At 42.6% G+C, this 22,877-nt stretch overlaps 2 protein-coding genes across 10 annotated transcripts; one reads left to right on the top strand and one right to left on the bottom strand.

Annotated features, from left to right (window-relative positions):
• Window positions 1-163: 163 nt before the first annotated feature.
• On the bottom strand, window positions 164-3,767 carry LOC118432283 (ARL14 effector protein-like). Of its 6 annotated transcripts, none has more exons than XM_035843854.1 (4): window positions 3,593-3,767; window positions 2,077-2,216; window positions 1,726-1,740; window positions 164-841 (listed from the first exon to the last, which is right to left on the bottom strand). In XM_035843854.1, the coding sequence occupies exons 1-4, from the start codon at window positions 3,680-3,682 to the stop codon at window positions 616-618; spliced, it is 471 nt and encodes a 156-aa protein (XP_035699747.1). In that variant the 5' UTR covers window positions 3,683-3,767; the 3' UTR covers window positions 164-615. The 6 variants fall into 6 exon arrangements, with proteins under 6 accessions (XP_035699747.1, XP_035699731.1, XP_035699716.1 ...); XM_035843838.1 differs by having other exon boundaries at window positions 3,560-3,727; XM_035843823.1 differs by having other exon boundaries at window positions 3,539-3,723.
• Window positions 3,768-3,905: 138 nt separating this feature from the next.
• LOC118432246 (somatostatin receptor type 5-like) lies at window positions 3,906-22,862 on the top strand. 4 transcript variants are annotated; one of them, XM_035843778.1, is made up of 4 exons: window positions 3,906-3,979; window positions 6,632-6,676; window positions 17,022-18,410; window positions 21,586-22,862. In XM_035843778.1, exons 3-4 carry the CDS (start codon window positions 17,201-17,203, stop codon window positions 22,164-22,166), a joined length of 1,791 nt encoding a protein of 596 aa, XP_035699671.1. In that variant the 5' UTR covers window positions 3,906-3,979; window positions 6,632-6,676; window positions 17,022-17,200; the 3' UTR covers window positions 22,167-22,862. The 4 variants fall into 4 exon arrangements, with proteins under 4 accessions (XP_035699671.1, XP_035699679.1, XP_035699694.1 ...); XM_035843786.1 differs by lacking the exons at window positions 3,906-3,979; window positions 6,632-6,676 and adding an exon at window positions 10,132-10,498; XM_035843801.1 differs by lacking the exons at window positions 3,906-3,979; window positions 6,632-6,676 and adding an exon at window positions 10,992-11,013.
• The last annotated feature ends 15 nt before the right edge of the window (window positions 22,863-22,877 follow it).

Raw genomic sequence — 22,877 nt, 5'->3', positions numbered from 1 at the left:
GATCAAAGTGAAAGACTATTGTAGGATAGAAACATGTCATTTTGTCTTAATAATGGGTGGCTGTTCTATGTGTTACTGTATGTATTCTATATAAACTGTAAATATTGTTATTGCCCATATCCCAGCAAATCTTCACCCAGCAGATCATGTTGTAATATTTATATCAAGTTTTGTTAAATCAATGTAGTAAGGATAAAAAAGAAAATGGCTAGCAGTATCATCCTGATTGTATTGTTGAAGAAATACAAATACTGTGTACACACAATATTTTGTTACGGTACTGTGGTGTTAGGAAACAAAATCTTTACTAATACTACACATTTATATTTTGCCATTATTGTTTCTACAAAAATGGGGAATAAAGAAAGAACTTAATGGCCGCATGTTACCATGTATCACTTGTTTACTTGATTTTCTTCCATTGGAGATGAACTGCACTTCCTTTAAAGTAAGTTGCTTATAAACTAACCATTTCTGCACATACATTTCTTCATACCTTTATGCAACACCTTTAGTTACTTTTCTTCACTATGCATTTCAAAAGTGACCTATTCAAAATAAAATAATTTAAAGGTATCTTATGTAGTTGACATTGCAGGTGATACACCTTCAGCACTACACTTGCTTGAATGTCCTTCTGGTCTCTCTGCATTCACTCTCAATCCATTCATAGTGCCACCTCCTATTGCACCTGCACTCCGCTCCACACTTCTCGGAGCCACACTTTGGGCAGGGATAGTGACAGCCTGGACAGTCCTGCTCCAAACAGTCACACAGGTCCCTGCCATCCGAGATCAGGACACCCGCCTCATCATATACAGACCTCTTCTTGTGCTTGTCTCTGTGGGAGAGGTTCGATGAAGAAGCCAGTAAATTAGGTGTTCAGAAATTTGTTGTTTTTATCCAAGAACTACCACACAGTGTAGTAGGTACAAGTTCACCAGATAGCTTTTAGGAATAATGGCAGCTGAACCAGCCACTGCTGCACCACTTGACTGAAGCTGGCGTGCTTCACCATAGGAAAGTTATACCCGCTGTACAGATACAGTTCAGACTATGAACTGGGTCAACTTAACTTCTCAACTTTTCTACCTAAAGGCTTACCATGACTAACTCTCAGATACACAGGTTTAGAAGTCTTTGACTTATGTGTGGTGCTTTGTACATACTTTATTTGTGATTCATGTGTATCTGTGCAACCAGCATGACCAGATGAGGATGTAGTTAGGAAAATACCTTGTCACCACAGAGGGGTAGTAGTTGAATATTGATGTGAGCTTTACCATGTTTCTGACCATCACCACACAAAAATGAGAATATTGTAGTTACACTGTCATGTGCACATGTGACCTAAAGAGTGGAGGACTATATAGCAGCATGATGTCTAGACCAGCAGGAGAGTAGAGAAAAGTTACTGAGAAGGACATGTCACCTTGGGGACAGCTTTGGACAGTGTCAGTGCAAGTGAAATAATCTGCATGATCATACATACATGGGGATTGGTAAATTGTTAAAAAATAACTCATAACAGCAAAAAAAGCTTTCTAGAGGCCAGCATGGCAAAAAAGATTATTAAAAAATTGTGCCAAGTAAAAAAAAAACTAATTCTGATTATATGATTAACATATCCTATGATATTATGACTACAACTTAAAAGTGTTTCACTATGCATGGTAAAGACTACCAGTGACATGCAATTATTCATATCTAATGATTTAGCCTTACCTCTGTGAAGATTTTCTGCAAAGAAATTGAAGAAAATAATATCAGAAAAATTTTGAAAAGGGCTGAAACCCTCTTCCTGGACCCATTTCCACAAGGTATCTGTACATCACAGGGACACAGAATGCACCAGTTGATTTATTATCAAGCATTTAAATCACAACTTTTAGTTATTACATTTATTTCAGGGCCATAGTGACATGAGTAAAGGAATAGTATGTGAACGTCTGACAAGTGGACAAAACCTGCATGACAGAACATTGGGAGGAAGGACAGATAGGAGAACAGGGCCGTTGACCAGTTGTAATGTACATCTTGTTGACTTGTGCTGATGTTAGTTCTTGGAACACTTACGCTTTCTGCTTCTGTTGCTGCACCATACGTGTTAGCTTACGCTTCTCACGTTCACTCTTCTCTGGGTCGAAATCCTGCAGCATGGGCCCAGGGTTACGGAACTGGAGATGCTGCAACGTTCTTTCTAGAGTTGGATGGGACTGAAGAGAGACAAACATATCTTATCGTCACTATATATCCTGAGATAGAACTGATATTAAGTATTAAGTATTTGTTTGTATTGCATACCTGATAGAATGCCTCATGGTGTAATACCACATACACCAGGTTTGTAGTGAACAGTACAATCTGCATATCTGGTAAAGCAAAAAGTAATACACTTGTAAAGTTGACTTAAGCTAATTAATAATAATAATTAAACTAATCTACCTTGCATTGCCTTCCTTACTGAATGACTAGTATAGTACTAGTATGTTAAGCTGTCCCAAAAGTTTGCAAGTGCAGGCAAATACAAAGAAGCTTGTCTTAAACTTGTAAGTGGGTTTATGGTTCAAACTGCACACGAAGTATGTATCTTAATGCAATATATGTCAAAGTAGAATATATGTCAAAGGAGAAGGTCCCAAAGACATAGACAAACTACATCCTGATATATATATTTGGTTTGGTCAAGACAAAAACTGTTAACAAGTGAGGGGCCTTCTCCTTTGACCTTGCACTATCTGCTATTGGTACCATGTAATGTTGTACATGTACATGTAGTAGCAGTGCCGGTGCTTATGTTTGTAAAACAAATGTACATGTGCACTCGAGCCAAGTCTCTTGTTTATAGAAGTGTGGAGTCTTTATTGATTTCAGTCTCTGCATGAGATGTGAACAAGGACACGATGTAGTGTGTCCTTGATGTGAGTCAGGCTCTTTTGCTAGATTATTAGCAAAGACCAGGTTTTTCATACTTAGTAAATGAATTCCTTCCTGAAGATACAAATTCAGGTATTATCATTTTAAAAGCCTAATGTTACTGTTTTCTCTATTGCAGCTAGTGGAAAACATAGGAAGTCAAGACAATAATATGTCAGTAAAATATAATGAAAAAAATCAACATACAGCAAGAGTGCAAGACAGTGAAAGAGTTTAAGACAAGACTGGGGCAGGAATGGGGACTGCATCCAGACCTATTCGACTACCACTTCACAGACTGACCGCCACAACTAGGCTGTAGTTCAAGGTACAGATTCGAGGTAAAGATATGAATAATTTATTTCACGCGTTACATGTGGAATCTACTCTGATTTTCTAATTGTATGAAAATTCCACTCGGAGAGTCAAACAAGTTGACTTGTGTTAAAAAGAGAATCTGCAAACGTTAGATACTGGAACAGGAAACTGGAAAGGTCAACAAACTTGTAACAAGTTAGTAGCGCTGAACAAAATGTGGTGGGGTTAACATCCACACCACGGATGCCCAGTTCCAAAAGACGTCAAAAAGTTCCGGTGGAGACCAGACCGCCATTCACCCTACCTTATCCTTCCTGACACCTGCCTTAGCATTACTGGAAGGCAAGCGGGCTTCTACCTTTCCTGATTCGTCCAGGAATTCCTCCGTTACTGCTTGTCTTTCTTCTGCTGTTTTATCTGCATTCTCTCCCTTCAAATCGGCCGCCATTTTGTTGAGGCTACCATTTTACAAAGGAGAATTAAATATTTCAACGTGAATTACAGTACCGAGTGTACAAAAAAAAATGGTAAACTTGTACTAAATTCAGAAATTTCGTACTATATCCAATATGAAATGTCCACATTTAAGCTATATTATACATTTATTTAGGGAATATTTTTTCATTTCTTCAAAAGCCCCTTTCAAAGTGAAACAGTCTGAAGGTCAGAGGTCACATCACAGCGCGAAGCATCTAATCGCTAATAGGAAACTTCAGGCGGCGGCGCGGCTGGTCCACGCTGGCAAGTAAGTCTTACAAATTTTTATTTCACATTCTCTGACAGAATTCTTAGGTCGCTGCCTGTATGGACGTAGCTAATATGCTCGGGTTGAATAACCTAGAATAGTTTCCTTGATGTAGACAACTTATATTGTGAGATATTTGGGAGTATTTTAAAGTTTTGAAGTAGCTAAAAAGGGCCAGGGTTACGCGACAGGACGCCGGTACTGTGAAACGGGGTGCAGCAGGGGCGTTTTTGTCAGCAACCCACACAGCACAGCCAATGTCTATGACTTCTTTCCCCCCCCCCCCCCATTTCTTATTTGCTCTATAGAGTCTATTCCTTATATAGCTTACAATAAAACCTGGTAGCTATAAACAATCACCAGTTTGAAATTCTTTAAACACGATTGGTATTTTACTGTGGATTTTCAAAATCAGGATCCTCATTTGATCATGAGGATCCACGAAAGCTTTCCACGAGCTAACTCAGTACAAGGACGTTATATAACGTCCTTGCTCAGTAACTGCATTTTTGAAGAGAGTATTCTCTGAAATATTATTTGGGGAAGGAAGTTGTACGTTTTGTCTGCTATCATTGTGAAAGGGTAAAGTCTCGAATTTTTTTTTGTCATTTCAGGTAAGTGAATCTGATAAGTAAATGAACCTCTATTTGGATATTGAATAAACTTTATTGATTAAAGAATAAAACGCAGGTTAGTTCAGATACTAGTAGTTGGGACGTAACACTAACAGGGTAGAGTTTTATAATACACAGGATAGCAGGACGGCTTCTGATCTTCATCAATTTGGCCACTATCTTGACAGTATCAGATATCTTTTGGGGGTTTGTAAATTTTACTGTACAATTTGGAGTGAAAGTGTCGATCATATTGCAGAACAGGCAAGCACACACTGAAAGTGAAGTAGTGTATTTGTTTTGTCTTTTGTTTCCCTTTTTGTTTTCCCTGTGGACAGGAGAAAGTGTTCCTGTTGTTTGTTTGGTGAGGTCAGTGCCATCATTCCTGGTGGAAGGTACACATGATATGCCCTCAGGAGCACACACTGCCTGTCTGTTAGCAGCATGAGGAATTCAGATCATGCTTGAATGTTTGCCTTCTCATTCAGAACTGGTGTGATGTATTTGCTGTTGAATGGATGACCAATACAGTGATTGAATGACCCCCCCCCCCCCCAATACTCTAGTCTATCATAATCATAATTCATCCCACCTCAGAAGATTTGGTCTGTCATCATTGTAGGAGAGCAATGGGACTAGCAAGGAGGCCCAACAGAAGTACTGGTAATTGAAACAGATGTGCTTGCCTGGAGTTGAGAGCTTGGTGGCAGGAAAACACTTCCTGCACAGTTTCAAAAGACTTACCAGTCAGGTTTCCCTGGAGATGTTTGCTTTAGGCACAGATGTTTGGCCTTTTCACCCTGTGCATCCTTCAGCAAATGTGATTTGTGCCAGCTTCTCCAAGTTTGGTGGTTCTTTTAGTAGCTTTCCACACACAAACAGGCTGTGGGATGTGGTCAGGTTTTGTTTGGAGTTGTGAGGGATGTGAGAAAGGGTGAAAGATGAGATGTACTGAAGCTGAAAATTGTCCATTGTTCTCAGAGAATGAAATAAAGGACAGAGCAGGAAGGATAAGGGGTATTGTAAAATGTAATTCCATATTTGGCCTTACATATTGCAGGTTGGTTTTATGGAAAATTTGAATTAAGGAAATGTTGGACAACAAGGAAATACAATTGTCCATAAGCTTTTGTTTTTTTATAACTTTCTTTGAAGAGATGTTTTTGATAATTGGTCTCTGCGGTAGACTAATAGCAGACAATCAATTTGTGCTGGTGCCTTTTCACTTTACAGCTAGCATTTGATTAATGCCTTCTCTTACAACAAAAGCATTCTGTGTCAACTTTTCAATTGTCTCCATAGGGCTTCTTGAATTACACACAAATAGGCAGAGCATGAATTTACACTGCGCTCAATAAGGTGCTCTTTAACAATTCTGTTTCATCTCTTTGTGAAAAGAAGTTTAGCATCACAATGGGCAAGGCTAATTCAATTACTCCTGGCATATATTGTGAAAGACAGACCTAGGTTCATTAGTCATTTGTAACTGTGTGTGCAAAGGATGAGGTATTTATGTGCACTGTTACACTTACAGGCCTTTTGTTGATAGAAGCCTTGGACAAAGCCATAGACAATTATTTATACATGAAAATTGAGATTGTAGGCCGTGGTGTTGTGCCCTGCTTGACTGACCTTGTTTCCTCAAGGAGCATTGAATCTCCTTGTCTACTATTCTATAGGTAGTTTATGGCTGGAAATTGGAATTCATCTTTCTGTAATCTCATTTTCAGTAGAAAGGCCCATTTTGACAGTTAGTATCATCTGAGGTATGCTGTTTAAAAAGTTCTACATAAAAAAGCATTTGAGATTCCTAATTTGACCAGCACAGACTTCAGATCCATAACTCATGAAGGCATGCTAGGTATTTCTTACTTGTTCTATAGGCTTATGCCCTGTTTTCTTCATGAATACTGCAAGCTCAATAGATTTGTGCACACATGTAGTAAACCATAGTTGTCTTTCTTTAGTAGAATGCAACTAACTGAATGTCATTGAAAGTGCATTACCAAAAGATGTCTATCTATTTATGTTTTTGCAGATCGTGGAAACCCAGCCTTATCCATCCCAACTAATAATGCTACAGGTGAGACATTACCTTTTATACTTCTATCCATTTGATAACCCCTGCTTCCTCTAGGGATGACAGGATTTAGGATAACGTAAACAACATTGGTTCAAAATTCCCATTTAGTGTTCAGACATTCTTTTCTCCACCCAGTATGCATTGTGCACTGTCAGTCCCTGTTCATCACGTCCACTTATCCTGTCTAACTTCTGCACTGTTGAGAAGAATGGGACATACAGGCTGACAAAGGCAGAGATGTCTGAATGTTTTTGCCCCTGTTTTCAAACTATCAGTGTTGAAGGCCTGGTATTGATCCCTACTGTAGCTACTGCAGGGTCACTACCACAAAAACTATGCTGGCTATAGCAGGGAGAATTTTTCCAGGGGAGTTTGTCCACCATAGGGTTTGTTTGGAGGGAAATGTCAGCATTCCTGTAGACTGACTCTCCCGGCCAAGAATTCATCGTATGTTTGCAGAATTCTCCTCTGTACCTCGTAGGAAAGCCTGGCAGAGGCAAACTGCTGGATTTCTTTGTAGTCCCCTCCACAGTCCCCTCTGCAACTATTTCATGGAGGGGACTAAACAAAAGGCCAGCAGCTACTAGTACTACGGTGAGTACAACGATGGGTAACAGGTTACACAACTTACAGTGTTGTTACTGGTGAGGAAAGACAGATTACAACAGTCAACAAAGCCTCAGCACAAGCTAGGAGATCCAGGACATCAGGCATGTCCGACCATTACTGCCTGTGAGTTATCCTTTGTCAGACATCGGCTCTTTTAAGAAATATTCCAAAAGTCAAAACTGGAAGTACCAACACCTACCCACATACCAAATATCATCACAATCCACTCAGAACTTCTTGAGTTATTGCTGACCACAGATATGTAGAACCACAGACACACACAAAATAATACCTCTATTTTTAACTTAATGGGGGTAACAGAAAGGAATCATCTCAAAACCTCTCTAAGTAGGCTTTTAGATAGATAGACCAGAAGATTGCAGCCTGTGACTGTTAGGACTCACCATTTGCATTAACAATGTACTAATATGTGGAACAATTGGGCTAGCAGGACAATCTCCGATGAGTTGCTATGCCCTACTATTAGGACAGAATGGAACAAGCATCATTGGATCTGAAAAAAATATACTCCAGTACAATGGACATGTATATATATGGATATATATATATATATATCTATATATAGATAGATATAGATATAGATATAGATATAGATATACCAGTATAGAAAGAGATATTGTAGAAACAATATCCATATTAAACATGTACATGTATTACACCTTATTTTACCACATGACTGGTAAACCCTTCCAGATTTATATTTGATGAGTCCTTGACTTCCATATACAGTAGAACCTGTCAATATGTCATCATGATACATTGTATGTGCATTGACCAACTTTTCAGGAAATACTAATGGAGGATTCAATGTTTCAGCCCCGTTTTAGTAATGTTGTTTGTGCAGTCTGGCTAGCTGTCAATGATTTGTTCCCACTTTAATTGGTCTGTTGGTGAAGCCCAGTAAACATGGATGACTCTTTTTTGCAGATATTGGATTTATATTATTTGTAATATTTAATTAAGTTTACCTAAGCTTCATGGACCTGTTTGCAAAACTGTTGCTGATTTCATGGGAATTTAGATGAACACACTTAAGTGGATAAATGGGCAGTCATTGAAATATTCAATGTGTTTTACTTTTCATTAAGTTGCTTTTTATTACATTTTAGGTATCTCAGGTCTCTATCTTATCTTGTATAAAAGAAATACAAAATACTCTAGGAAAGAAGTCTACAGCATGCAAGCAAACAAAATTATATATCATACCTATGAAAACATTTAATGTCTTTTTTTATGCAGATTAAAACCTTTATTTTGGATAGAATGAGGACAAGGTATTGTCTTCCTTACACCTGCAAGTAAAAAGATATGACGATGATACATGAACCATGTGGACAGGATGGTCCTTAAGTACCTGCATAATGCAACATTTCATACATTGATGTATAAGCCATAACCCTCAGGTACTTAGCGGAGAGCGCCTCTCCGTGGGATAACCCCAGTGGGATTGCCAACAAAGAGAATCAATCAGCGCTGATCTATACAAACTAAGAGGTAATCTGCGTGAGCCATTACAATTGCATATGCTCATGAAGGCATGAAGAGATCTGAGGCTTCTGTCATGACGGGATCATCTTCAGATGCATCAGAACAAAGCTTCAGGTCCTTTATGTTCGTGAGTAAGGGTCGGATACCCGTACAGCTCAATCTGCTTCAATTTCTGTATTGTGGTGTATGGAAAATAGATGTGAGAAGGACCTAAATCTGGGTCGCTGGAAGGGCTGCCTTTGTAATTTTATCTATGGGAAAATCACTAAGGAAAGAACAAGCAAGCCATGAAGAAAAATGTGTATAAAGTTCTTCAAGCCTTACAATTTGTGAGATTTAAGTACAGGTACTAGTATAATGGGCCTTGGCCACCTTATGTGAATTATTTCATACATATGATGAAGAGCTGTGTTTATCTAAAATTTCCCACAGACACTTGCCTTTTTCCATTGTCTAATGTTGCCAGGATGAGGTGCCTATGTGGATCACTGAGTGTATAATGGCAGTGCCAGTTGTTGTCTGGAGGCTTTCATCCCCTTATCTTTTGGTGACATCATTGAATGTAATGATATGCTGCTTGAGTTAGACAAGGTAAAGATAGCTTCAAATTCAATCAACAATTGTTTCTGCATAGTCACAGTTGACAAAAGAATCTATCTTGACAGGTATCACCCACAGCCATCACCCACGCATACACATTGTGTTTTTATCCCTTTAAAGTGTAGAAAAAAAAAACAAGGACTGTTTCCAAATTTTGCACCATAGTTAAATGCATTTCAAGTACAAAGTTTGTCTCGGCATTATCTCAAGTCAGTAAAACATGTAATGGTCTACTTTTTACGTTGTTGAACTTGAAATACCTATTTATCACAATTGAGTAATCAGAAGACCACTTTGAAGTGACTCTGTAACTGTGTTAACACACTTAGACTGTTTATTGTCTGGCTTAGCAATAATAGGGCTAATGCTAGACTAAACTTTGACCCTTAATGTCAAATAAAGTATGACAACGTTTCACCCAAACCACTATATTGAGAAAAAAGAATACTATACTTTGCTATCTGAGAGCAGTGTCGCACTGATTTCCTTATAGACATTGTCTGCACTGTTTATGTAGATTCTGATGGATTTATACTGTGACGTAAGATGGTGCTAAACATGTAGTGTTTTAGGGTACCATACTCTCCACACAACGTGTTGTTTCCATGGTACCGACTGTCCATAACTGAACGCGCTAACCCTTAATTACCATTAAATACACAATGCCAAATGAGTACGGTGAGCGGCTTATCATATCTGACATAGTTTAAACGTGCACACCACACCACGGGGCTCACCTTGTCCACTTTGTATCCCCGCAACACTGAAATCCGCACGTCTCTTCAACATGCAGTTCTCCGCCAACTGCAAATAGGTGTCGCTTTTGTCGGAGGCTTTTCAAACCTCAGGGTAGGTAATTGGCCTTGAGAGCCGCGTGATTTGAGTGGTTACTAATAGGTTGGTTGCTGTCGTCATTGGAGCGAGCCCTTTTCTGATCCAGAGAGAGGGCGCAGTAGACCCAGTCAGACGGGTCCCCTCACAAACCAACATGGCGACGGCCGCACGGACTTACTAAATGGTGGGACGACAAACCCTCATCTGAACATCTGAGTGGGTGCACGGATCTTTTCTAGGATACTCAAAGCTGTTAGATTTTCCATTAAGGTGAGGGATAGCTGTTATCAGCTGTTATTTTCTTTACGAAAATAAGTCCACAGTCCCAACCCTGGGGTGTTACACGGCGGAAAGATAGTAGTAGTTGAAGGTACTAGGGGATTTGTTTGTATCAGTTCGGGGGTTTCGTCTCCGCTGAAATGTCTTGATTAGTTGATAGACATGTATTCCGGTGACAAACCAAGAACAATCGTTGGAGTCATAGTATGTGAAGATTCGCGGTGTTTTCCTAAACAAACATTTAGGCAACCGAACGAAAACAAGTTGCTACTCTTGAAACGAAGGACAAGGACGTTGGCGGTCTTTCTATTTTTAACAACTTTGTTGATGTGGCACAATATGACTTTGATCAAATTTTTTGTAGTTTCATTCGTTAAAGAAACGTTCTTTTTTACCTAAAACTATGGATCGGCAGGCCTTATTTTGAATGATGAACGCTGACGGGAAGCCTGACTAGCATTGACAGACTGGTAGAGCGTGTCTGAAAGGCGCTGAATAGTTATCAGGTATATGTACAATATTTGTCGCTGAGTGTCATTATGTGATTCACGTCCTTTTTGTTGAATGTAGAGTCACATTTCCGCTTGGCCTACCTGAAATATATCTGATCTGTATCATTATGTCTACGTAACGACCCAAGATTTTTTTTCAAACAATATTATAAGAATGGTGTTATTGAGCAGATCCTGTATCGCTTTATAATCACCTAAAACACTAATGTGAATGCTGTGACAATTAAACCTTAATTACATTACTTAATGATGGTATTTTCCTTTGACAAGTTCAGCATCCGGACGCTGCCCCACGATTGAATTGTTAAAATATCGATCGTGTAGTATCCACAAAGGCCGTTCCCTTGTGTGCTATAATTTGCGGGCGTGTTGTATAATACATTGAAGTTCATGGCCTTACTGTCCGCCATCTCGTGATATCACAGAATACACTTGTCAGAACAAATTAGCCCGGAAAAAGACCAAACTCTGGCTGGGGACTCTTCTTTGTCCTCACCGTATCGGCCTGAGTGTCAGCGTCTTTTCCCGGATGTGGCACTCCCGAACAGACTACGGCGTCGAGTGACCACTTTAGTGGAGCGTCAAGACAGCGTTATATTCAGGGCGAGTCAGTTTTGATAACAGCTGTATCAAACAACCTAGTGCACCGAACAAAAGAGGCACGTGGAAGTGGACAGCTAGGCGATAATGTTTCTCTTTGAGTTGTCAGGTTCAAATTCACCACAGTTCTCAACATCACTACCATGGGAGCTTGTCTCGCAGGCTTTTCGAGCTGTGTGCTGCTGTTTTCTCGGCAAGTTAGATATCGCCCGGATGGAGATTAGAGAGATTACGGGTGTACCCACCACTTAAAATGAACGATAATTGTAGACATTGCACACAAGTAGGGACGTTTTTCCTTGCAGGTGGGCCTGTTTGGGCGGATTTCTAACGTCTCTGCCGTGACAGTGTGTATGTACACAGGTTATTCAGTGGCCATTGCAAACAAGGATGAATTTTTCACAAGTCAAGAGGCCATTGTGTCAACCATGTGAGTACACTGGCTATAGTCGTGTTTTTGTTGTTCCTGCGTCTCCGTGTGGGAAATAGCCTCGGTCCTGGCCTTTTCTTGACCCGTGTGTTGTAGTCACGTGGGAAGGAATAATATCTAAACGAACATACCATTGCCCAGGCTGGGGTCAATATTTTGACTTTTGACAAGTTGAAAAGTCTGTCGTATTCAGGGATATCAGAAACCAATTCAGTGGCTGGTTTTGATGGATAACATTGCTTTATAGCGGCAATAGCGCCTTGTTAGTACACTAGTAGTTTCAAACATCATTACTCCCGATATATTTGCGTTGTCAAGTCCCATAAAAGCGCGACCTGATTTAGAGCGGGTGTAAAACTTGAAGAGGAACTAGGGTCCAAGGATGAAAGCTCCTTGATGGGTCCTAGCGTGCCGATGAAGATTTCCAATGGTGTTTAATCGTATAACTCTTGAGACTGGAGCTCCAAGCAATCATAGGCACATCTGGCATAATGTTCCTGACCTTGTGCTCTAAGATATGACCTCCGGAAAGGGGGAGTTCATGATGCTGTCGCCGCAGGTCAGGTAGGGCAAGAGGTCAGTGTTGGGCTATCCATTAACTTCATATGATAGAGAATAGGTCTAACAGTTTTTATTGAAATCGTGCTAGAAAGATGGAGCGAGAATATTAAGCCGGAAACATTGTCCTAAAGACGTTGAACGTCAGTTGCTGGAAATGATTCATGTTAAAAGAAAGATTGATCCCACAGTCATCTTAATTTGCATGTCAGTGCAGCTCCCACTAATCTTCTGAACTCATTAGTCGTTTCGTTGTTGTAATGACATTGGAAGGTCAAGGGTGAGAGCGGAACGTCTGTTATAGGGTGGGATGTGCTTGTGTAGAGGTTATGAAGACAGTTTGATCAATTATTTTTTGTCATGATATTGTAGAATTAATCAGTTTCGATGATTATTTCAATATCCTCTTGTTCACTGTCTCCAAAAAGGGCGCTCCAAATATCAAGTCCTTGGTTCTCCTGAGATAGCGCGAAAGGTCGAATCTTCATCTTTCATTTAGGGAGAGTGTTGTCCTCAGGGGGTCTGTGTCACGGGAAAGGTCATGAGGCGCCATTCTGGTCACTCTAGGCCATTGTCGTGTGGCAGTATTGCACATTCTTGGAATTCCGTGATCTTGGTCTGCCGGTGCTTACCATGGACGTGTGCGCGGTACGACACGACAGAATCACGGAATGTAATCTTTCCACTTCAGTAAGCCCAGTGTATCTGGAGAGACACTTCTGTCAGTTGCTCGCCTTTTTCGTGACTACTCGGTGGATTGAACATGACCTATGGACGCCAGTGGAAAGCAGATAACATCGCCAGTCGCGGCCCTCTTTTGTCCCCATTGTATTTGCCTGTCTGCACTTTGAAAGAGGTTACATGTACGATACAAACTGGCTACATGTTTGAGGCATCTCGGAGAGCTACACGTCAGAAACACCAAGACGTCCCAGAACCATGGCTTTGCTTTGAGGTTTGCTAAAGTTATCGCATTAGGAAAATCATTATGGAGACCAGTGTTCCTGTCGTCATTGCCGTAAGAAACGCCCGTCGTTATACCAGACCCAGATAAAAGCGCCTTGGATCCACGTATAGGATGATTTGAGAGTCTGTTGTGTTCACTATGACGGGAGAGAAGGCGTGATCTATATATCGTGGTACGTTGCTGGAGGCGTCGTCCTAGCCTGGTATCCAGCCGTAATATAGCTCCCGAGTCTCTTCTCTCATCGTCGCAATTACGAAGAGGAGAGAAGAGACTCGGGAGCTACATGCGAGAAGACACTCGGGAGCTATATTACGGCTGGATACCAGGCTAGCGTCGTCCAAGACCAGATACCCGAAATACTAGTATTTCAAGGGGGAGCGGTCGCTGAAAAATGCCTTGGTATGCTATTCTTGTTATGTTCTTAATTCCGGTATGTTACTGTATTCACTGGAGACTGATACACAACATTTGTTCATCTAAAGCCTACAGGAAGTGCTTGCATGTGAAGTATAGGGTGTGACAATGACTCTTGTAGGAGCTTCTCTCATGCACATGTATGTCTTGTGATAGGTATGTCGGGACGCTTCGGCCCTTTACCAACTCGGCCCAAGGCCTAATCACAACTAACTCGGCTCAAGCTTTAAGACCTAAGCCTACCCCTAACCCATGCCAGGTTGACTGGACCGAGTTGATAAAGAGCCGAATCGTCCCTTCATGGTCCCGCGCCCGATCCACAGGTATATCCGGAGACCGTGGATTGTAACAGGACACTCCAGATCATTTCATTGTACTCTCCAGCAGAGGTTGTTGGAAAAAAATGTGACCTTAAATGTATAAAATGCTGTTTTATGTGTCGGACAAGAAGGTCACAATTTTCCACCAACAACCTCTGATTGTAAGTCATTGGCGCTTAGGAAAAACACAAACATACAAACAAACAAACAAACCAAAAAAACAGCTGTGGCGAACACATTTGCTATACTTTGAAGAGTTTTCCTCTCCGCAACTGCCCTGTCGTCGCTGAGAGTCATGTTTGGGATCTGTCATGTCTAAGTTAATACGACATAACGGCCAGATGTTCTTGTACTTTGTAATCAGACTAGCTAGGTATCCGTTGACACAGGATGTAGCAAGAAGGGATTCCCAAGCAGGTGTGTAGTTTTGGTGGCTAATTTTTGTTTGTCGCTGAGCGATAATTTTCTACGTGACAACTCGCCAGACCACTGGAAGAAAATCATTGCACCTGAAATACGGGCAAAATACTAGCAAACGACCCAAAACCACACATCCGCATGCTTGGAGACAGGAGGCGTGTCGTCTGTCATTGTGAAGGTTTCATCTCGGCAGTGAGGCGTGGCGCAGGGACATGTTTGTGTCACTCACCAGTCGTGCGTCAAGGTCAGGACTGAATGATACTGTAGATCACATCTAAATACTGAGCATTGCCTTGAAAATTGCATTTGAACTGTTTGACGAATTGTATGTCCAGTTTCGCGGGTGAAAGTTTACCACACCAGGTCATGTATTTCGCCCGGATAACCCCGCGTCTTGGGAGTTCAAGTCTTGACTTCTATTGGTCTGAAGTCAGACGGTGTGCTTTGGACACTGCAGAGGTTTTGGAGTGCAAGTTTAGCTGTCATGTGTTTTTATGACCTGTTGCCAGTGATAAGCAGAGGAATTCTTGCTGGGTTCAAGGTCACGTTCAGGTTTTGTATTTTTTTGTTTAGAGTGATGTCTTTTTTAACATGCCGGGACGGTGGTCTAGCTGAGAGACAGGCTGGTGTGGTCGGTTTCAGGGGTTTCTGGAGAGAATGCCCCTATAGCCACGTTTTGGCTCACTTGGCGGTTGCAACTCACTCAAAGTCTCCTTTGCAAGTTCCCATGCCCAGAGTGACGGACAAGCGTCTGTAACGTGTAACCGTACACGGAACGGGACCGCACAGCCATACAGGTGCACACAGCCGTGAAGGGATTTACCCGTCATGCCTTGCCTTCAGCCCTCCTCTCGGCTTTCGTCAGTCTTCTGTGTTCCCACGGCGAGGTGAAAGGTCACCACTCGTCACTTTGTGAAGAGAAACAGTCATGACCTTCCCCTTAACCAACGGAAAGGTTCCAACATCTGTTACTTGCTATACATGCAAATCTCTTGCCTCCCTATCGACACCTGGGTCAAACTATTACTAGGAACCCATGTGGAACGAATAGACCGAGATCACAATGAAGTAAACGACACAAAGGAGAAAGTTGTGACCAAGGTAAATATTAGACGGAGCCCTTTGAGTAAGTGTATAAGCCCCCTCTGCTTTGTGTACCACATAAAAGAATGCGGGGGTCAACGGACTTATTTGCCATTGACTTGTGCAAAAATATACTTCTCGCAGTCTCGCATGGCATGTGGAACACGCACCAATTACACAGTGGAGGGGTGGGAAGAGCACACAGTAGGCAGACTGGGGTGGGTCCCACTGCTGTTGTTGTGCCCTGACAGTTGAGTATGTTGCCTGTAAGCTTAGGCTGTTGCTGTTTTGTTTGGGGTAAGTCATGTCTTTACGATGGATAATTAAGGTACGCTTTTCTACCGTCAAATTTTCCAGATGTCTTTTACGACCTTGAAATGCTCAATGAAGTCGCTGCTTAGATATGTGATTTGGACGTTGTCTGACTGCCATAGCCTGTCCGATTGATAGTAGCCCTACTAACCAGTATTGAATGACACACACGTTGGTTTTACAATTCCAGTCGCGAAACGAAAGATCGTGAGTTCATTGTACAGTTGCCCCTACAACAACCGCAACTCTCACGGAACATGTTTCTCTTCAAAATGACTGCAGCCTGTCTGGTAACTAAAGTTAGCTACAGAATCTGTAATGCACAGTAGCCATAGCTTCCACTGCCCCTATTTATAATTAACTCACGATAGAAATGTTTTGATTTGAACCGTTACTGACTGCTCATTTCTACAGGTGGAGTATTTGCTGATTGGTAAAGTCGTTAAATGGTGCGTGCCAAATGTGCATAACGAGACACAAAATGAGTTGTCATGCACGACGCCTCAAAGGTAGTTCGTTTGTTAGGTCGACAGTTGAATCTGTGTGTTATTTACCGAGCTCTGATATGAACGTCAGAAACGCGGACGTTACCGGTGTTATTTGTCCTTTGTTTGTTATGAATATTCCTTCCGTCATGTCCGTCATGTTTACACTGTGGAAGGATGTCAGTTGTGCCTCCCAGGTAAGCGATACAGGTCTGCATTTACGCATGCTCCACGGACAGCCGTTACTTGATCCACTTCAATTACGACCTTAATTCTTCTCTCCCCGTTTCAGTCAAAGGTTGTGCTGAAACTCAATCTGGCGCGGGCACCTCCGCCGGCTTGCCTGGCGTATTTGAGGCAAACAAATCTGGGATGGCCATGTTTGAGACCTGTGTTTTCTTCTTCCTTTCCAGGTGGTGAGTTATGAAGACATCACACATCTTGTGGACGGACTACGGGATTTTCCGCACCTCTGCTAGTCTTCCGTGAGTGTCGGAATGCCGCCAGGACTTACAGGGGGATTTCGTACGCAACACAGGGTTGGCCAAACGACTTTGTTGTGCTAAAGACGGTGAGAAGCAGGTGGTTTTGTATGACACAGGAGTATGGGACCGTAACTGTGCCGGTCACCATGGTCGGGAACCGGTCGGCGGTAACCCCACAGTCGGGAACTGGGCTGTCCCCAGCCGCCATCGGCCTACAGGCCACAGCGTACGTTATACTGTTCATCATCGGGGTGATTCTGAACACATGTGTGTTATTGGTGGTCTACAAAAACAGGACTATGCGAAACGTCACCAACATGTTCATCGTGTCGCTGAGCGTGGTGGACTTGGTTACGTTGTTGGCTGTAGTGCCTTTCGTCATTGCCGCCACCGTGACCGACGACTGGCCCTTCGGCGGAGAGTTTTGCCAATTTGCCGGCTTTCTCGCCGTGTCGTTACGGAACGTATCCATCATATCCGTGGCAGGTGTAGCTGTGGACAGATACTTCGTCATCGTCAGACCGTTCGCGCCAAAAGTGACAAAGTCAAGGGCGTGGAAACTGATCGCCTTCATGTGGTGGACGGGTTTCGTCAGCTGTGTGCCGCCGCTGTTCGGGTTCGGCATGTACACGTACTCGGCAGGTAAACACTTCTGTGCCCTACACTGGGCCGGCGGAGGGTCTGCCCTGGCCTACAGCATGTACCTCGTCTCTGTCATCTTCCTAGGTTCGCTCGTGGTCGTCATATTCTCGTATTACCTCATCATCCAGACGACACGAGAACAGATGAAGAAATCGACTCTCAATGGACTGTCTCCGGCAGCGCAGCACGCCAGGAACGGAGCGACGTCTCCCCTGTCCCAGGGGAAGGCTCTCCGCTCCCCCACCCTCAGCTCTGTCGTCCCCGTAGAAAACAGGACTACACAAACCGTTATACTCGTCATACTTGCCTTCCTCGTCACATGGACGCCATATTTCCTACTGAATCTGTACAGAGGACTAGCTCAGGACAAGACCATAGCGTCTGTAGGTGACTTCATCACGACGTGGCTATCCTTCTCTTGTTGCGTGTTCAACCCCATTTTATACGGAGCTCTGAACTACAGATTTAGGAAAAGTTTCCAGGAGTTGTGCTCCAACTGGACCTTCTCCCTGTCTCGGGTTACGGAGTTTCTGGAGAGAATGAAGGGCGGACAGGGATCAGGCCGGCGGGACGGGTCGCGGTACGTCCCCGAGCAGCCTGAGGCAGGCACCCTCAGTAGGAGTTACGAGAACACGCCGGTGGCAAGACGGTCTCAGAAGACTTTAACAACTGGGGGTAAGTCTAGTACTTGTAATGTGACATTTGTTGCGCCAATTGGGAAGAAATAAACCAAGAGTGGAAACTTTTACGAAATGTTGGCGTCAAAAACCTGCATGCGATGTCAGCGGCACGTACGGTTGCTCTCGAGTAGTAAATCGCAAATGTATATTGACATGGAGCATTTTTGAATTTCAAATCTTAAACTTTGACAAAAAACAGGTTTCAGTGAGCAGTTGCAGCTAAAATCAATGAGCAGTCGCAAACTGTACCATGAAAGAACGTGTTGACGTTCAGACAGAAGGCAGCTGTTGATCACCGAGTGCCTCTCGACTGTCCGCGTTTGTTTACACCCAAAACTCAAGCACTTTGGCCCCTTTCCGTACTATCTTCCCGTTTCGAACTCTTAGTGTCAAAAGAAAAGTCATACTGAAAATTTCGACAGGAGGATTGGCAAGCATTATGAAAACGGAAATCGATTGGTGGAAAGCAATCGATGTATGGCGTTTGGAATTAGAATAGTAGTGAATAGGTGATGTAGGTTTACAGCTTTATTTTGAGGTAATCTATCATGTAATAATGCGGGTCGATTGTGTCATGTAGTGGGCCATTCAAGAAGACAGATCAAAATGTTTATATGTCAGAAATTCCAGTTCAATTTCCTCATCTTTGGACCTGACTACACCGAAAAGCCACAAGGTTTAACTCTATAAACCGACTACGCCGAAGTGGAGGATTTAGCTTGCTTGTGTTTCGTCAAATACCTTCACGCCAGGCAATTTGCTCTATTAAAGTAAGTGCACTTCGACGTCTAAACAAGACGTGCGAACAAAGCGCCGGTCCTTCTGTTTGGACATTTGATCCAAGTGGGAGGAACAGGGTAAACTTGATAGTTGTTGGTTGAACCGACGCCAGACAAGGCTCCCACAAATATTGGACAAGATGCAAGTATGTCGGGTGTACTTAAAGCTTTGCTACATGACATCTGCCACTCTACAAGGGTCACTAATGCTCCTTTCTTTGTTCTTCACGTCCATGTAAAACAAACTAGACAGTCAGGACAGCCCGTATTTGTCAAGCAGCAAGGTCACATAGTGAGTTGAGTCAACACAATTGAGACACAGTGACCTTAGCTTATCCTATAAAACGTTCCTATTTCTACCCAGACGATATGATGAATGTGGTAGCAAAGTGACTACTATGTTCGGGAAACCAACTGTCCGTTTTGATTAAACTAAATTCGGCGATATACATTCTTGCTGTCATATCTAAACCATAGAGATAATTCACTTTGGGCAGAAAACGTAATTGTTTTCCAAAACAAAGCAGGTGACTTCCTAAAAAGCTTGCCACATCATTCTTTAAATAGCCATGCAAACATCATAAATAGGCGATTGGCACCTCCTGTCCCCTTTATGTCCACACCAATAAGTACTATTTAACGCCAGGACGTGCTTGCCCTAGATATTTCTGGCCGTGCACCTGCGAAAACACTATGTCATCTCACGGAAGCCTGCCGACGGCAGCCTTTGTTTCACTGATGTTCCGTCGTTTGTTCACATTTGGCGCAGCCTAGATCTGTCCCATTCCATCCCGTCAGTGGGTAAATTTGAACACGTCACGGCGTACTGGCGCTTTTCGGACAGGCGGAACGGTCGGAAGGACTGGAACTACACCTGTCATTTACACGTCCTCAGGGATTGCTTATTCAGACTAGTCCATTTTCAAATGTTGAAGGTGTGGATTTACAACAGTCATTGCAGCACCTGCATAGAAGATTCCAAATAACGTCAGCAAATATCTTCAACATGGGAGGAAAAGGCGTAAAATATGAAATAAGTGTTTGATTTCAACGTTTGGAAGCTAGAATAAAGTTTTGGATGAGTAAAACTGTTAGACATAGTTTAATAAGTGTCAAGGGACATATAGACAGACTTTTCCAAGTCAAGGTAGTTAAAAGTTGGTAAAACCACTTTCCTAACGATTGTCTTAGGACGCCATGTGTGACTCGGGAATAAAGTATGGTGGAGGTTTCCCACAATCGTTTGTCCTGTATCAACATAACTCAGGAGCTAAGCGACAAAACGTCGTCCAAATATCAGCTCCAGTACACAATAGACAGGATCAACAAAGTTTGAGCCGAGACTAACTGTCGTTAACTGCCGCCTGTGCTTATGAATGTGTAATTTGTCACAGGGCGGTTAATGTATGTGGCAGGGTACGTTTAAATTAGTACATAGCTACATTTCAATTAACTGCTGGTCACCGTATTTTTGATATGCTTGGATAAGCTTGAGTTAAACTTTAAGTAAGGTTGTTCTTTCTGTCAATTTCATACGGAACAGTCATATTTTTGTTTTATATATCTATTAACAAAGATCAATGGTTTGTTCAGTGAAAGTACAGGGTGTCCAACAGTGACAGAGAATAGGTGAGTTAAAAGAATGTGAAATTATAGAAATAAGAAAACTTCCAGTGAAACATAGAAAAACAAAAGCACACAAATTACGATGTAATAACAAGCCGATCACAAACGCCACTGGATTCATTCCATCACGTTGTTAGTCTGCCAGAAGCCCAGCATGTTTACGGAGGCTTTGCCACGTTCCGACAGGTTTACCCTAAAACACAGCAACACCGGGGATGTAGGTATAGGGGTGGAGGTCGGCTCACCCTGTAAGGCCACGTGGGCGGTTGACATTTCTGGTGTTCCACTTTTCCACGGAAATTCTGCACGAGCCCCTTTGTCCTCATTTGTGTACACTCCGTAACCGTGGTGCTATTGATGGATAAAGTGGTTGCTCTATCTTTGTTACCATTTAGAGTCGAGTTATGGTTTTACAGTTGTAATGGATGGGCATCTGATTGTGCGGTTGTTCAATGATGTTGTTATTTCAATTTTTCATGTTGTAAACTCCAGTTTGGTGTGCCGGAGTTCGTGCAAGGGGCAGCACTGTAAGAAGTTATGCTCAGGTGCAACATGACAGATGCTATTTGAATGCAATCAATCTCTACAATTAAATACGAGAGGCATTCCTGTCACATCAAATCAAAATCTTCTCTAGCCTCGACATATTGCTTGCCTTGATGTCGAACCTTCATCAACATCTGAGTGTGATAGATGGTGCTCTTTATTGTTCAGATCCAGTATGATACAACATTATGTAGATAACATGTCCGTGTTTACCTACAGGTTCTAACGGCCAGGCAGGTGTACGCCAGGACCGCGGCAGACGCACCCCGGGTGTCAGGACTTTAGAGCGGCGACCGAGCCTGCCCACCACCCGGACGGAGTCATCTCTGGCCCGCGGGATGTACGCACAGAACGGTGTGCATAGGCCCGGGTCACGTAATCTGCCACCGCGTGCGGGGTCGGCTATGGGGAGGAGTGTCACGCCCACGGGGACTCCAAGGATCCAACCATCTTTAGTTCGCAGTAGGACTCCGACAAACGCCCACAGACTCATGTACTCCTTACCGAGGAGTACCACGCCGACCGCAGAGATGGCAGTGGCCGGTACCGGGCGAGCTACCCCCGCCACTACCCCCAGGTTGCCCCCCAGGCCACCCTCAAGAACTGACCACCACCCCCGGGCTCCGTCCAGAAATGACCATCTACCTCGCCCCTCCTCAAGGAACGACCATCCTCAGCGTCATCCCGCAAGGAGCGATCCTCGGCCCTCGTCAAGAAATGAATCACCTTCAACAAACGACAATCCTCCTCCTCCATTGTCGCGAACTGTGGCAGATGTACATCTGGAAGCTGTCTTCTAATCCCCACCTATTGATTTGGACCTACATTGCAGTGATTTTGATTTGCCTTTGTTGCGAACTGAAAGCTTATTTGAGCTTCCACAAACGCTCCTCAGTGATGCATTTGTTGAAATGCAGAAGTGATAGGTATCATAGTGCATGTGTAATGATACGGACTGTCCACCGTAATCATGTCAGGGAAATCTGTAATATCTGATAAAGGTTGGCTGATTGTAGACCTTTGAATGCAAATGTGAACCTATAGACATAGAATGTAGGTTATTACGCTATTTCATTGTATCCACCATGAAGTGATGGTGGCAGAACTATTTTGTCTCAAGCATTGTGTTAAAAAAACAAAGATTACAAAGACATTGGCATTATCTCAACTTTGAGTTCATTTGCTACGTTGGGGTAGCAGCTAAGACTTGTGTGTCTATGTCTTGCGTATGCTCACGTTGTGCTAGCCGTATCTTGCCTTTTAAACCCCACTATTTGTTACATTTAGGTAGGAAACAGATGGATATTGTCCCAAGAATATAGCTTTTGTATTGTTTACATCATGTATGTACGTTTAGCTTACAGATTGAAGAAGCCATCTAGTTTTGTTTGTACAGTAACTTATTTTTTCTTACAAAGTTTTTATAACCTTATCTTACTCATAATTAGCAAAAGTATATATCTTTATCACAAATAAAAAACAAGCCATTTGTCGTTTTATCGTGAGTGCTT

The sequence above is a fragment of the Branchiostoma floridae genome, chromosome 2 (genome assembly GCF_000003815.2).
Source record: "Branchiostoma floridae strain S238N-H82 chromosome 2, Bfl_VNyyK, whole genome shotgun sequence".
NCBI classification, from domain to species: domain Eukaryota; kingdom Metazoa; phylum Chordata; class Leptocardii; order Amphioxiformes; family Branchiostomatidae; genus Branchiostoma; species Branchiostoma floridae.
This window is presented reverse-complemented; position numbering and strand designations above follow the sequence as displayed.

Bases quoted from the DNA above. Each gene is read 5' to 3' on its own strand.
- LOC118432283 (XM_035843823.1), bottom strand. From the start codon at position 3,682: ATGGCGGCCGATTTGAAGGGAGAGAATGCAGATAAAACAGCAGAAGAA. The intron at 2,217-3,538 runs GTAGGGTGAATG...GTCTCTCTTCAG, and splicing joins CAGGTGTCAGGAAGGATAAG to TCCCATCCAACTCTAGAAAG.
- LOC118432246 (XM_035843778.1), top strand. From the start codon at position 17,201: ATGACACAGGAGTATGGGACCGTAACTGTGCCGGTCACCATGGTCGGG. The intron at 18,411-21,585 runs GTAAGTCTAGTA...GTTTACCTACAG, and splicing joins GAAGACTTTAACAACTGGGG to GTTCTAACGGCCAGGCAGGT.